The sequence below is a fragment of the Hermetia illucens genome, chromosome 1 (assembly GCF_905115235.1).
Source record: "Hermetia illucens chromosome 1, iHerIll2.2.curated.20191125, whole genome shotgun sequence".
In the NCBI taxonomy this organism is placed as follows: Eukaryota; Metazoa; Arthropoda; class Insecta; order Diptera; family Stratiomyidae; genus Hermetia; species Hermetia illucens.
Window position 1 is genome coordinate 140,307,855 of NC_051849.1, and position 13,476 is coordinate 140,321,330.

The following is a 13,476-nucleotide window of genomic DNA, read 5'->3' on the forward strand; positions in this document are numbered from 1 at the left end:
TCTGATTATTTTCCGTAGACATGCATCTCTGATCTACTTTCGCACTATTTCTGCTCCCTTTTGCTCTTTCTCCACAGAGGCAGGATTGTCTTCTTTTAAAGGTTTTGTGTGAAACAATGCCTTGTTAAAATACTGTCTGTCTGTCTGCCTGAATGCCACAACCATTTTTTTTAGAAACAATTACTTTTATTGATACGAAATTTGGTGGAAAGGTGGAAAATTTTAATAGTTAGTTCTGAATACAAGCTCGTATCTTAGTATATAAAAGAAAATTTCCGATGATCACATGCTCCCACTTTTCAGACGTATTGCTGTGAGGTCTGATACTTGTACAATGGTCGCACTCTCTCTCAACATTCAACAGCGAGTACATCCGGTAATTTGGACAGTTGCATCACTTCCTTTTGACTGTCTGCAAGCGCTTCCAGTTCAAAAACCAATGGGTATGCACGAGTTATATTCATTATTGATAACAAATAATTTATCTTAACTTTCCAGGTGGCTGTTTAATTGCTTCTACAAATGCACTTATCTATTTGAATCAAAGTGTCCCGCCGTACGGTGTAAGTTTAAATAGCACTGCAGATCATAGCACCGCCTTCCCGCTGAGTAAATGAAATAAATACCGAATCTGAAAAAGAATAAAAATTTAATTCCCTTTGCAGAGCCACAGGACGGCGTTAAAATTAGTCTGGATGCAGCGCAGATTACGTTTATTGATATAGACAAGCTAGTGCTGTCCTTAAAAACAGGCGAATTATATGTCTTAACGTTGTGCGCTGACTCCATGCGCAGCGTTCGCAGTTTTCACTTCCATAAAGCAGCTGCAAGTGTTTTAGCAAGCTGTGTAAGTTCAATAATGTTTAGACTCTTACGAAAGTTACTTAAGAGCGAGTCGAATGAAGTTTTATTTATACTTCATAAACCGCTCTTTCGTTTTTTTTTTTTTTCAAAATACAGTAGGACCCGCTTAGTACGATGACATTTAATGCGATTTCTCGCATAATACGCCTTTTTTCTTAACGCTTAATACGATTCTTCATCCTGTTTAATACGCTACGCCTAGCAACACGTATTACCTCGGTTCGAACGTCGAACGTAGATAAATCCTATATCTTTAACGGAGAAACTTGTCATGGTGGTAAAGCAAATAAAGAGAGACTGGCTGTGCTAGTCTATGCCAATTGTGATGGGTCAGAAAGGTTACGTTTGCTAGTGATTGGTGAGGCGATAAGTCCACGTTGTTTCAAAAACATAAGATCTCTCCCTTTAACATATGATGCATAATTTCGAGCTTGAATGGCAGGCATTGGTTTCATCGCCTGGTTAAAAGCTGTAGATGACCACTTCCAGATTTAATGTGGACTCATAATTGTATTCATTGGCAACTGCCCCGCACACCCTAAAGGTGTTGAACTAAAGAATATCAAGCTTGTTTACTTACCGCCAAAGCGACAAGCAAATTGCAACCAATGGATCAGAGCATCAAAATGGTCCTTAAACAACCAGAACAAGACTAAAACATCCCTATCCTCAAGAAATGGAAGACCCTGATAGCAAACGAACCTTGACTGTGCATGATGCGATTCTAAACATTACCGCGACGTGGGAAGCAATTAAGGGGGTCATCCCATGTGTCGGATTTGCGGAATCGAATTTTTTTTATGGCATCAATTGTATCTAGATATAGTGTAGAATATCTGGGCAAAGTGATTTTTTGATATTCGGAGTCATTCGGAAATTATAGTGTTAAACACGTCATAAATCACATTCTAAATTTATGTCGGTCGCCGTAATTAAGCTTGTATTTATCGGTCCGAATGACGTTCGAATGACTTCGCTAAAAGGACAAGAATTGAAGCCAAGGCCGTACATGTGTTTATTCAAGAAACCTATGGTTTATGGACTAGATATAGCAAATTAATGGCCAGTTAAGGTTTTATGGCTAAAAATCGCATTCTAGTTTTTAAATGCGTTTTTCTCGAAACCGCATGTTGAAAATCGGCTGCCACCATAGCCATAGCCACCCAAAATTTATCCAACCAAATTCTTTGAAATTTTCAGGACTTATTCAGAACATATTTCTACGGTCCGCAAGCTAGGATAATTGCGATTCATTCAGTAGTTTTTTTAGTCATTGAAAAAGCCGTAAAAAAACGCCAAAATTGAAAAAAAACAGTTTAACATGGCACCAAAAATTTAGTTTTTAATATTTTTTAATAATCCTAGTTTGCGGACTGTAGTTAATTCTGTACGTTAAAATGCCGTTTACTTTTTTTCTCCAAGATGATCGCAGCACCCTCTAGCCTGGCAGCAGAAAAATACCTTTTTTTGGAGATGGGTGTATAAATTGCTCTGTATTTCAATAACTCTGTGATCGGGCTGGAAAAATTATTATGCACGCTCAAGATATTAATAAATCTATGGCGAAAAATTCGTATTTGCATCTTCTTCAGTTCTTCTCAAAAAATTTCTAAAAAAAGCCAAAAAAACAGACTTCACACGGGATGACCCCCTTAAGTCTGAAACCATTCAAAATTGTTTCAAGAAAGCAGATTTTAGAAATAACGGGGTTGACGTTGTGTTGGTAGGAGAGGAAGAACCCATAATACTGCAAGATTCTCCTGGATATTCTGCCATTGTTAACAATGTGGCACCCGAAATTCAATCAATTAAAGATCTTATTGAGAATGTGAATACCACACAAAGAGGCGCCCTAAGTGATAATGATGCGGACGCCCAGACATTATCAGCTGTTAATAATTTAAGACGCTATCTAGCTTCTTTGAATGAAAGCGAGATCGCACGGCAAAAGTTAAATTATGTTGAAAATCGTAATTGCCGGTGCATCCAAATCTTTCTGTCATCCCTCAAATCCTGCATAATACGCATTCTCGCTTAAGTCGCGTTTTCGGTTAGGTCCCTGTAAAATCGTCTTAAACGACTTTCACTGTATTAAAATTAAAGAAAAATTTGACTCCATATTCTGTCAGTTTGAATTGGATTTTCGCTAAGATAAATATTGCTGTTCAGATTTGTGTCTGCCAGGAGGAATACATGTTTTTGGGTTCCCGACTCGGAAATTCTTTGTTATTACGCTTTACTGAGGAAGATGAGAGTGGTATTATCACAATTGAAGATGACACAGAGAAAGAGAAGGAGAAAGAAAAAGGTATGTATACTATAGGTCATAAAAACTTTTCGAAAAATCTTACTAAATAATCGATAGAATTACCAAAGAAACGGTTGGAGGAAGAAGAGCTTCAAGTGTATGGATCGGGAGTCAAAACGTCGGTACAATTAACGAAATACATTTTCGAAGTATGTGACAGTATTTTGAACATTGGACCAATCGGTTACATGACAATCGGCGAAAGGGCACCTGAAATGGAACCTTTAGATCATGATATGGAAGATAAGCACAATTCGTTCAAGGCCGATTTGGAAGTTGTTACATCAAGCGGTCATGGGAAAAATGGTGCTTTATGTGTACTAGCCAACTCGGTAAAACCGCAAACAATCACAAGCTTCGAATTATCAGGTATCAATGTATACTCTTTATTAAAAATTGTGCTTATTTGATTTGTTTTTGTCAGGTTGCTTGGATGTCTGGACCGTTCTCGATGAACCTGCGAAGAAACAAAACAAAACCGAAGAATTACATGATTTCATGATAATTAGTCAAAAAACATCGACTTTGGTGCTGCGGACAGGAGAGGAGATCAACGAAATAGAAAATACTGGGTTTAGTACAAGTTTACCGACAGTTTTTGTAGGGAATTTAGGAAACAATCGGTTCATCTTCCAAGTAACTACACGCAGTATTAGATTATTGCAAGGTACTCGACTTCTACAAAATGTTCCTATCGATGTTGGTTCACCAATAGCAAACGCATCGGTGGCGGATCCATATGTCTGTATTCGTGTGGTGAATGGACAAGTTATAACACTAGCATTGCGTGAGACAAAAGGGTCGCCTCGACTTGCTGTGAATAAGAATACTATCAGTAGTGTGAGTATTATCCATATGTTTGTTGTTGTTTTGTTAATTCTTAACATTTTTATGCTTCTCACATTAGCTTCCCAAGAGAGCAATTTTTAGATATTTCGGCATCCGAGCCCTTGTACACTCTGCTCCGTTTGTATTGTTTTTCGAGATATCGTCTTGGGATCGATTGCATTTGAAGGCTGTGGGCTTCGTCCTCGGCTCCTCCTGTCTCCAAGGCGTTTAATGTTATATTCTTCAACAATCGCCTGGTATTTACCGAGGTCTTTTTCATCCCGTTTATTCTCCTCAATCTTCATTTAGAATAGCCCTTGCTTTTGAGGGATCCCGACGTCGACGAGACTGTCCTGGCTACCTCGGCTACCGGGGTAAGAGTCTTATTTGAAACTGAAGGTGCCTACGGTATTCAGAGGTCACACCCTCTAAAGATCACGTATCTTTCGGCGTATGCTGTTCAGGCTTGGCTTAGAGTCCTGTTACCACCTTCTCCAGTACAGGCAGGATGTTGTTGTTTCGGCTCATCCCCCTGCCAAAACCGCTCGCCTCTAACACTAACCAGCAGGTAAATAGATCCTCATCAGTTGGATGAGTCTACTCCCAGCCCGACCCTACACACTCTTGGCCCGTCCAAAGACGGTTTCCAGCAGCCAGCGTGAGGAGGCCGTAACCTGAAGTGTAATCAGACCAAAGAAAGTCGCAGAAATTCTACAATAGGTTTTGTGTCCCACAAACGCAACATCGGGAGTGGTGAATGTCCAATCAGAGGAGAAATTTGCCGCGAATACCGAGCCGAATGCTGACCACAATGTTTCCAACAGTGTACCGTAGTCCTGTATTGTAACGTTACGGTCTTGAATTGAGTATACCACGCTTCAAGGTCCAGATGCAATTGAACTGCCGCGCCAACGATTTTATTATTAGTATTTGGACGTTGCTTCATCCCAATGTAATGTAACAACAGTTGTTGATCTTTCTTCATGTCCGAACGATCAAACAAACCTAAGTGCCTAACAAATGCGTTCAATTGCTTAGTCAGTTTCACCTAAGCCTTAAACAAATAAAGAGACTTGTGTGCTTGAACTGTATTAGAATTTTATTGTGTCGGGCACTCCCGATATACAATTCTTAGTAAACAGAGGGAGTTCGGTCAGTTTCGTTGTCATTGCCAGTTCACTAGAAATACCCCATGAAATGTACTATTTATAAATCAGAGCTAATTACGCTCATTTTGTCTCAAATACTAACTATGCAATTTATAATACTATGAGGTAATATTTTTGCATAAAAATTACTGTGAGTTAACATTGCAGACATAGATCCAAAGTATTTTTCATTTGAGTAGATTACAATGAGTTATACATATTATGTTACTTTTATATTCTAAACAGCCAGTTCGACTCTCTCCGGGGCGTTTTTAGTGATGTTTAAACTTACGTAATTTCTAATCAATTTTAACCGTTAACGAGTCGAGATACCGTAAGCTTCGTACTTCGGGTATAAACCTTTGTGTTCCTCTTATGTTAAGTACTCTCTATACACATTTTTCCATTCATATATACCTAAGAATGCAAAATATTCTTTCATATATTGCCAAACTCAAAGATATACATATGAACATACATACTAGAGACATAAATATTGTGCTCATCCAAAAAAAATCATTGCCTATTACCTCATGCTGATGCATATGCACATAGATATGTACGCAACTAAATTGATCCAACGCATCTTCACGCATTTTCATTCTACTCCGTGTTGAAGGCTACTCGCAATCTTTATTAGCACATAGAGATACATGCACATATTTGTCTAGAGTAAAGTAAAACTGATATACAAATAACTGATAAAAGCTAAAAAAGAAAAGTAAAATGTCCCCATGGACCCCCGACTCATGGATTCATTTAAGTTGACTTTGAATGGCGATGACGTCATACAGTTCTTAGAGTCCAATCAATGTACGTGAAATGCAAAATTTTGATCTTCTATAACTTTGTTAATAATAGTTGGCTAGTTGCCTTCAAACTTTTCGAATTTTGCGCTAGATTATCTCTTTTACTGATATCAAATTATGTACTTCTTCTTCTCTGGTAAGTTTCCGGGTAAATTTCTAAAATATGTTAATCTACTATTCTTAAATTTATTTGAGCAGATCTTGGAAGGGTAGGTACGTTGAGGCCTAGATTTTGGCTAGATGCACCTTTGTGAAGTTTTTAAGATTTTTCGGTTGGATAGGTTCTGAGAACGAGACCTGTTTCACTTTTTGGGGTTCACATTTTGAGCCCTCACTTCCCTATATTCTTTCTTTCTTTTTCTTTAGCCTTTGTCCCGTTCATAAGCGGGGTCGGCTCGTCGTGATTGGTTTCGCCATTTAGCCTGATGTGGGTACAACTTCGAGGCTTTTAAATCCCCATCCAGCGCATCAAGCCACCGTTGTTTCGGCCTGCCTTTTGGTCGTTTACCATCGACTTCGATGTTCAGACCAATCTTGGCAAGTGAATTCTCGTTAGTACGAATTACATGACCATACCATCGAAGACGCCTCTCTCGCAATTTTTCCACGATCGGTGCAACCCCATAACGATCGCGGATATTCTCATTTCGGATGTGATCAAACCGTGTCACGCCACTAGTCCAATGCAACATCTTTGTCTCCATTACCGGAAGACGCCGTTCATTGTCTTTTATAATCGGCTAACATAGAGAGCTACAGGACGGACGACATTGTGGTAGATTTTAGATTTGAGACGTTCGTTGATACGTTGATCACAAAAAACACCAGTTATTGAACGCCATTTTCTCCAGGTTGCGTTAATGCGTGAAGCAATTTCATAACGCAGTTCTTCATTGGCTTATAGCGTTGATCCGAGGTATTTAAATCGCTCAAAAATTCAGTTTTGTTTAGAGACCGTGCTGCATGAGGCAATCATTCCATTTTTGGACAAGTTGCTCGAGATTATTTTTGCTATCAGATGCTAGGAAAACATAATCTGCATAAAGCACTGTGTAGGGCGGATGTTGGATGTCCCATGTGACGGTGTCCATAACTAGAACAAAGAGGAATGGTGAGAGGGCGCTTCCTTGATGAACACCAACGACCACCACGAAGCAATTTTGATACACACGCCATACTTCGAACTTTACTTTTCGGATCGTGGTAGAGCAATTGTACCCAGCGCACGAGTTGGCACTAAGTGTTGTCGTAAAGCATACCAGATGAGTTCGTGTGGCACACGGTCAAACGCTTTTTCTAGATCCAGAAAGGCAACGTAAAGAGGGCGATCCTTCTCATGGTGTTTCTCCATGAGTAACCGTGCAACGTGTATTTCGTCAGTAGTTCGGCAGTTTTTGACAAATCCGGCTTGATTCACGGTTTTTTCAACGATTTCGCGAATACATTCAAAAATCTTCGTGGTATGGGAAAGTAATCGGATTGGATGGTAATTTGAACATTCTGCTGGGCTACCTTTCTTTTTCTATATTGGAACTGTGGTACTTTCTTGTCACTCAGATGGTGTTCTTCCTTTCTGAATAACCCGATTAAAGAATTCACTGAGCCATAGTGTTGGGTCCCAGCTCTTCGCTTTCCAGAGCTCAGATGCGATGACGTCAGGTCCTAATTGGTCCAAATGTCGGCAATGATTGTGGAAGTGGAGGATGAGCAAATTTTTTAATTGAAATATGCTCGAAGTACTCTCACCATCTATCCGTTGCGGCTCGACGGTTGGTAAGCAAAGTACCGTTCTTGTCATTAACGCAATAGAAGTGTACGATATCCTGTGTACGTTCGTTACGGCTTTTAGCAAGTCGATACAGATCTCTCTCACCATCCCGAGTGTCTAGTTTACCGTAAAAATTTTTGTAATTGTTCGCTCGGGTGACAGCGACCGCTTTCTTTGCTTTCCGGCGAGAAATTTGTGGTAGAGACGTTTCTTTTCACGGACTTTCATTTCAACATCATCATTCCAGTCAAGTCGGGTGATGTACCGCTTACCCGGCTTGGTGACCCCGAGGGTTACAGAGGCCGCGTTGTGGATCGTGTCTTTCATTTGGTTCCATGATTCTTCCATTCGTATGAGTGAGATCGTTTCTTCTTTCTTCTCACCAAATCACCACCATTTAATGCGCCGGGGGCCAGTGCATTCCTCACGCTGTTTTATCGCTTTTAATTCGCAGGATGGCAATCAACGGCCGATGTTGAGGTGCGATGGTCTCATAGGGAACGACTTTGCAATCAGTGACAGTGGTAAAATGTTGGCGTCTTATGAGAATATAGTCGATTTGCGTTTCACTGTTCCCACTATAAAATGTAGGAAGATGAGACAATCGTTTGATGAACCATGTATTCATAAGTACAAGGTCATGGGTGTCCGCAAAATCGATTATACGCTCGCCACACTCATTGCATATCTACGTATATCCTGCAGCTTGGAAAACTATGGAGGAATATGTTGGATTTGTAGCTATTTAGTTTCTCACATAAGCTGAACACAAGACCTTTATACCCGAAGGGTGAGCTTCCGGAATTCCGACTTGTATTGAACAACTACCAGGGATGTTTGAATAATGATAGAATAACACAGAGAACTTTTGCTTCATTGTTGGAAATGCTTGATTATTCTATAGAGGTATAGAGAGAGGTCGATACTTTCTATATACTGGTATCGAAAACCAGCATTTATTATATTTTTCACCAACCTTTATTTACCTAAGTTCTAAGTAAAATCCATTGATAATGGTATTTTATATTCCTGGCGATCACCAAAATTCCGCTACATAAGGCTACTCGCATCATTATTAAAATTTAGTTTTATCTCATTTTGCAGATTCCCACTGTCGTTGGAATCAGCGTTTATCGTGACGTGTCAGGATTATTCACCAGCAAGTATGAAGATTTTGCATCGAGTTCGAACGACAGTTCGCTCTATCAAGGAATTGGTTTGGGATACATGAAGCCTGAACCCAACATGAAAATCGAAGATGAAGAAGATCTCCTCTATGGTGAAAGTGGAAGTGCATTCAAAATGAATTCGGTAGCTGTTTGATATATTTTCCAATCAATTTGCTTTTTATCTCTACAATTACACGCAGATGGCAGATATGGCATTACAATCGAAAACCAAGAACTCTGATTGGTGGAGACGGCTACTACAACAGCCAAAACCGACATACTGGTTGTTTGTTTCGCGAGAGAATGGCAATTTGGAAATTTACTCAATGCCTGATTTGAAATTGATGTATTTGATAAATAATATTGGCAATGGGAATATGGTAATTTGCATTGGTGCTCAAAAGCCTGAACAGCTTTTGTAAATAAAGCGCATCTTTAGATACTTTCAGATTCGATGGAGTTCATTCCAATGTCATTTGCACAATCAATGGATAGCTCGAACAAGAAAGCTGATTTGTCGAGTATTTCTCAAGGAGGCGCGGGCATGAGTAGAGAAACCGTTGCTGTTGAAGTGTTAATGGTTGCTTTGGGAAATCAAGGGTCGCGGCCAATGCTGTTTATTCGAACACCTAGTGAGCTACTCATTTACAGGGTAAATTTTTAGGATGGAACGCTTCAAATACGAACTTTATTCCATTTATTTTTCAAAAGGTTTACAAATATTCGAAAGGCCATTTGAAAATTCGGTTTAGAAAAATGTCACATGAGATAATTTTACCTCCGTCTCAAGAAAATGAGAGAACAGACGAAAATCTGTTTGCCCTGAAAGAAGAGAATCTTAGCAGAATCAGATATTTTGGTGAGTATTTTGTCATGTTTGCATCGATTTGATATTGTATTCAGATAATTTGATTGAATTCGCATCGATTTCATATTTATCTCCACATTAACACTTTACCGACCGGAAGCCTATTAATCGGCTTCTTGTCGCCCACGCTTACCGACCGATAGCCTAGTAATCGGCTTTTTATCAGTGACACTTACACACCGACCTATCAATTGGTTGCCATGGCAACACGCAATTTATTACTACATGAAGAATAATTTGTTATTTAGTATTAAGGTCCATTGCTCAATTTAGTTAGCTACGTTGCTTTTTAAGCTCTCACATTTTCACACAGTTTCAAAAAATTTACCATCGCGATGAACGAGAGAAATGAGATTGGATTGTTTTATTAAACTTATTTATCAGATTGTCCTGACAGTTATTTAGGAAGTGATATTAGTGATGAAATTGACGGCAGCGATATGATAATTCAGAATCGAACCCCTGTATTGCCACTAAGAGACAGTGATTGAGGAAATGACGAAACAAGTAACATCGATCTTATTTCGATTATGTGAATATATAGATTGTGGTATATTATGTAAATTAAAAACCCTTATAATTTAACATTAACATCATGAAAACAAATAATCTGTTAACTCTAATTATCATATAATAGAAAACGGACGATTTTATCTGAGCATGCAAAACACAGATACTTCCGTGCAACAGTCTAAACCGAAGCAGAGAGAATCGGCTGCTGAGCCGCCGGTCGGTAAAGTGTTAATAACTGAGTTTACAGATTCCCCCTTCCACTCTTAATTTTGGTCCTGATTTCATTCTCCGTAAACCCCGCAGAAAAGTGATCATGAAGTTAGCAGCTTCTAAATATAAGCCATATTATTTCTAGGAAACATTGCGGGTTATAACGGTGTGACAATATGTGGCGCAAATCCATTCTTCATATTTTTAACTTCTCGCGGGGAGTTAAGAACACACAAGGTCTTTGGGAACATTCATTTGAAAAGTTTTTCTGCATTTAACAACATCAATTGTCGAAATGGCTTTTTATTTTTGGATAATTCAAATGAGCTTCGAATATCAATTTTGCCTACATATTTATCATATGATTCGCATTGGCCACTTCGAAAAGTGCCATTACGATGTACATCACGACAGGTTGTTTACCACAAAGAAACACATGTCTATTGTATGGTGATAGAAAACGATCAGATTAGCAATAAATACTATAGGTTCAATGGGGAGGACAAAGAACTAACAGAAGAAAGTAAAGGTGAAAGGTAATTGATTTATTTCCTGATTTGAATCGGAATCGGCACTTAGTTTTGTTTCGTAGGTTCATATATCCTACCATAGCGAAGTTCAGCATAGTTTTGGTTTCTCCAAGCTTTTGGGAAATAATTCCAGACGCAAATATAGAACTCGATGATTGGGAACATGTGACAGCATTCAAGAACGTGAGCTTAGCATATGAAGGAACTCGGTAAGTAATTTATGAAACGATGAACAGTTTAGTAGGAATAATTCGTTGAATGAAAATCGAGTTAAATTTTTGTTTGGATTTATGGTGAATGAGTAGTCATCCAGGTAAGATTGATAATGGACTATTGACAACTTATTCTCAACGATTGCACGACTTTCGAATATCGGTGAATCATGCAAATGAAAATCTCTACCTTTAATATATAAAATAATACACAAAAAGAAAGTAATTGTAGGTGTACTTAGCAGAATGATCGTGTACTTAACGGAATGATTGAATCATGCAACACGATCTCAGGCTGAATCTAAATAAAACAGAGTTTTTTACAATCGGTTTCAATGAAACGGGCACTATCACTGTCAATGGCCCAAAACTGAGCGATTTAAATATCTCGGATCAATGCTTTCAGCCAATGGTGAATTACCTTATGAAATTGCTTCACGCATTAAGGCATCTTGGATGAAGTGGCATTCCACAACTGGCGTTCTTTGTGGACGACCTATCAACAAAGATCTGGAATTCAATATTTAGCAGTGTCGTCTGCCATGTCGCCTTCTATAGTTCTGAGCGTTGGCCATATAACATATAATGAACGGCTCCACACGGTAATGGAGAAGAAGATGTTGCATTGGACCAGTGGGGGAACACGCCAGGATCACATCGAAATGAGAATATCCGGAATCAGAATGGGGTTGTACCGTTCGTAGAAAAATTTTCTGGATAGGCGTCTTGCATGGTATGGTTATATTACTTGCGAGAACGAGATTTCACTGGCCAAAATTGGTCTGGAAATCAATCATTGATGGGAAACGACCAAGAAAAGGTCGAAACAGCTGGAGATTCGCCATGATCCTTCAAGGAGGTATTGGTTCATCAGATGTTTCTGATATGCTCTATCTTAAGTACCAAACCACGTTTCACTCTGGAAACTATATTACTCTTTACTGTCTGTGTCTGTATTTGTGGTAGGGAGAAGCATAGCCTCTGAGCACTCAGACCGTGGAGGCCCATTGCACCCGACTCCTAACAGAATATCCCGGATTCGTTTATATATCGCAGGATATCCGTTAATTGATGTGATGCTACCCGTTCCAACTGGAGGACCTCAACACCAAAGATCTGATGTCTGATGCATCCATAGATGGGACATTCACATAGAAAATGCTCCGTGGATTCCGCTTCCTCATTACAGGAGCGACACGTATCATCTTGTACAATTCCTATTCTGAACATATGTCCTCTTTTGCTAAGTTATTCGAGATTTCATTTCCCTCTGCACCAAAGTATCAGTTACCCATAATAGTTCCACCATAATGAATCTAGAAATAGAGTTCAAACGGTTTATACATTCCTGAACGATTTTCGAGGTTGATCAAATGACTATCGCTCCAGATTGCAACGCGCCCTTCCTTCAACCGCTCGTCAATCACCGAGGTTGCCGCCCTTAGGATCGCATATACTTCAGCTTGAAAAGCCGTTGGATATTGTCCCAAAGGTAAAGTGCACTTCTCGTTTTTATTCGAAAGGTAGGCTCCAGAACCCTGTTCTGTTTTCGATCCATTGGTGTAGAAGACCTCCGTATATCCCGCCATGCGTTAATCCGGGATTTCCCAGTTCTCTCTGGGTTAGAAGATAACTTCATATCTTCTGCAAGGCAGACCCATGGAGCCCCGAGAATCAGAAAGCCTTCTAAGAACTGCTAAGTGCTTTTAATAAATAAATCGAAAGGTACTCAACTTTCAGTACTGTATTCAGGGCTGCGCCGGTCATGGCACCGGTAATATCCAAACAGTTGCATTACATTCACCTTAACGCACCACACTATGGATATGGACATCGACCTAATAATAGCAACATATATCCACATTACTACATGAGGTCTGATTCCCCATGTCGGGGTGAAAATCCAGCTGCACCGCCCATAGGCTGTGAGACCCCATTTCACGTTTACCTCTGCATGTTTGTTCTAAAGAAGCTTTCTATCTGGAGTGACTCCCAAATATTTCACTTCTTCAGAGACTTGAAGGGTTGTACCCCTCATTTCTTGGATGTCAAAGTCCATTCCGTGTTTTCCTTTTCGTAAATAATACAAGCGTAGTTTTACTTGGGGTTACTAAAAGTTCATACCTGGAGCACCAACTGTCATTCAAACGAACGCCACGTTCTATATTTCTGCACACTGCTCAGATCCCGATCAACAACAGGCACAGCCACGTCGTCCGCATAAGCTTGAGTGTGTGTTAGCAAATTTT

At 39.5% G+C, this 13,476-nt stretch overlaps 1 protein-coding gene across 1 annotated transcript in view; it reads left to right on the forward strand.

The window, feature by feature from the left end:
- LOC119646382 (cleavage and polyadenylation specificity factor subunit 1) overlaps positions 1-13,476 on the forward strand; it is a 30,623-nt gene that overhangs the window by 11,248 nt on the left and 5,899 nt on the right. The window contains exons 5-16 of the mRNA XM_038046826.1: positions 304-443; positions 499-609; positions 666-847; positions 3,034-3,172; positions 3,230-3,541; positions 3,597-4,012; positions 8,830-9,036; positions 9,095-9,274; positions 9,334-9,546; positions 9,606-9,753; positions 10,631-11,021; positions 11,078-11,224. Of these exons, the coding sequence (XP_037902754.1) occupies positions 304-443; positions 499-609; positions 666-847; positions 3,034-3,172; positions 3,230-3,541; positions 3,597-4,012; positions 8,830-9,036; positions 9,095-9,274; positions 9,334-9,546; positions 9,606-9,753; positions 10,631-11,021; positions 11,078-11,224 (2,586 nt within the window). The remainder of the gene's footprint in view (positions 1-303; positions 444-498; positions 610-665; positions 848-3,033; positions 3,173-3,229; positions 3,542-3,596; positions 4,013-8,829; positions 9,037-9,094; positions 9,275-9,333; positions 9,547-9,605; positions 9,754-10,630; positions 11,022-11,077; positions 11,225-13,476) is intronic.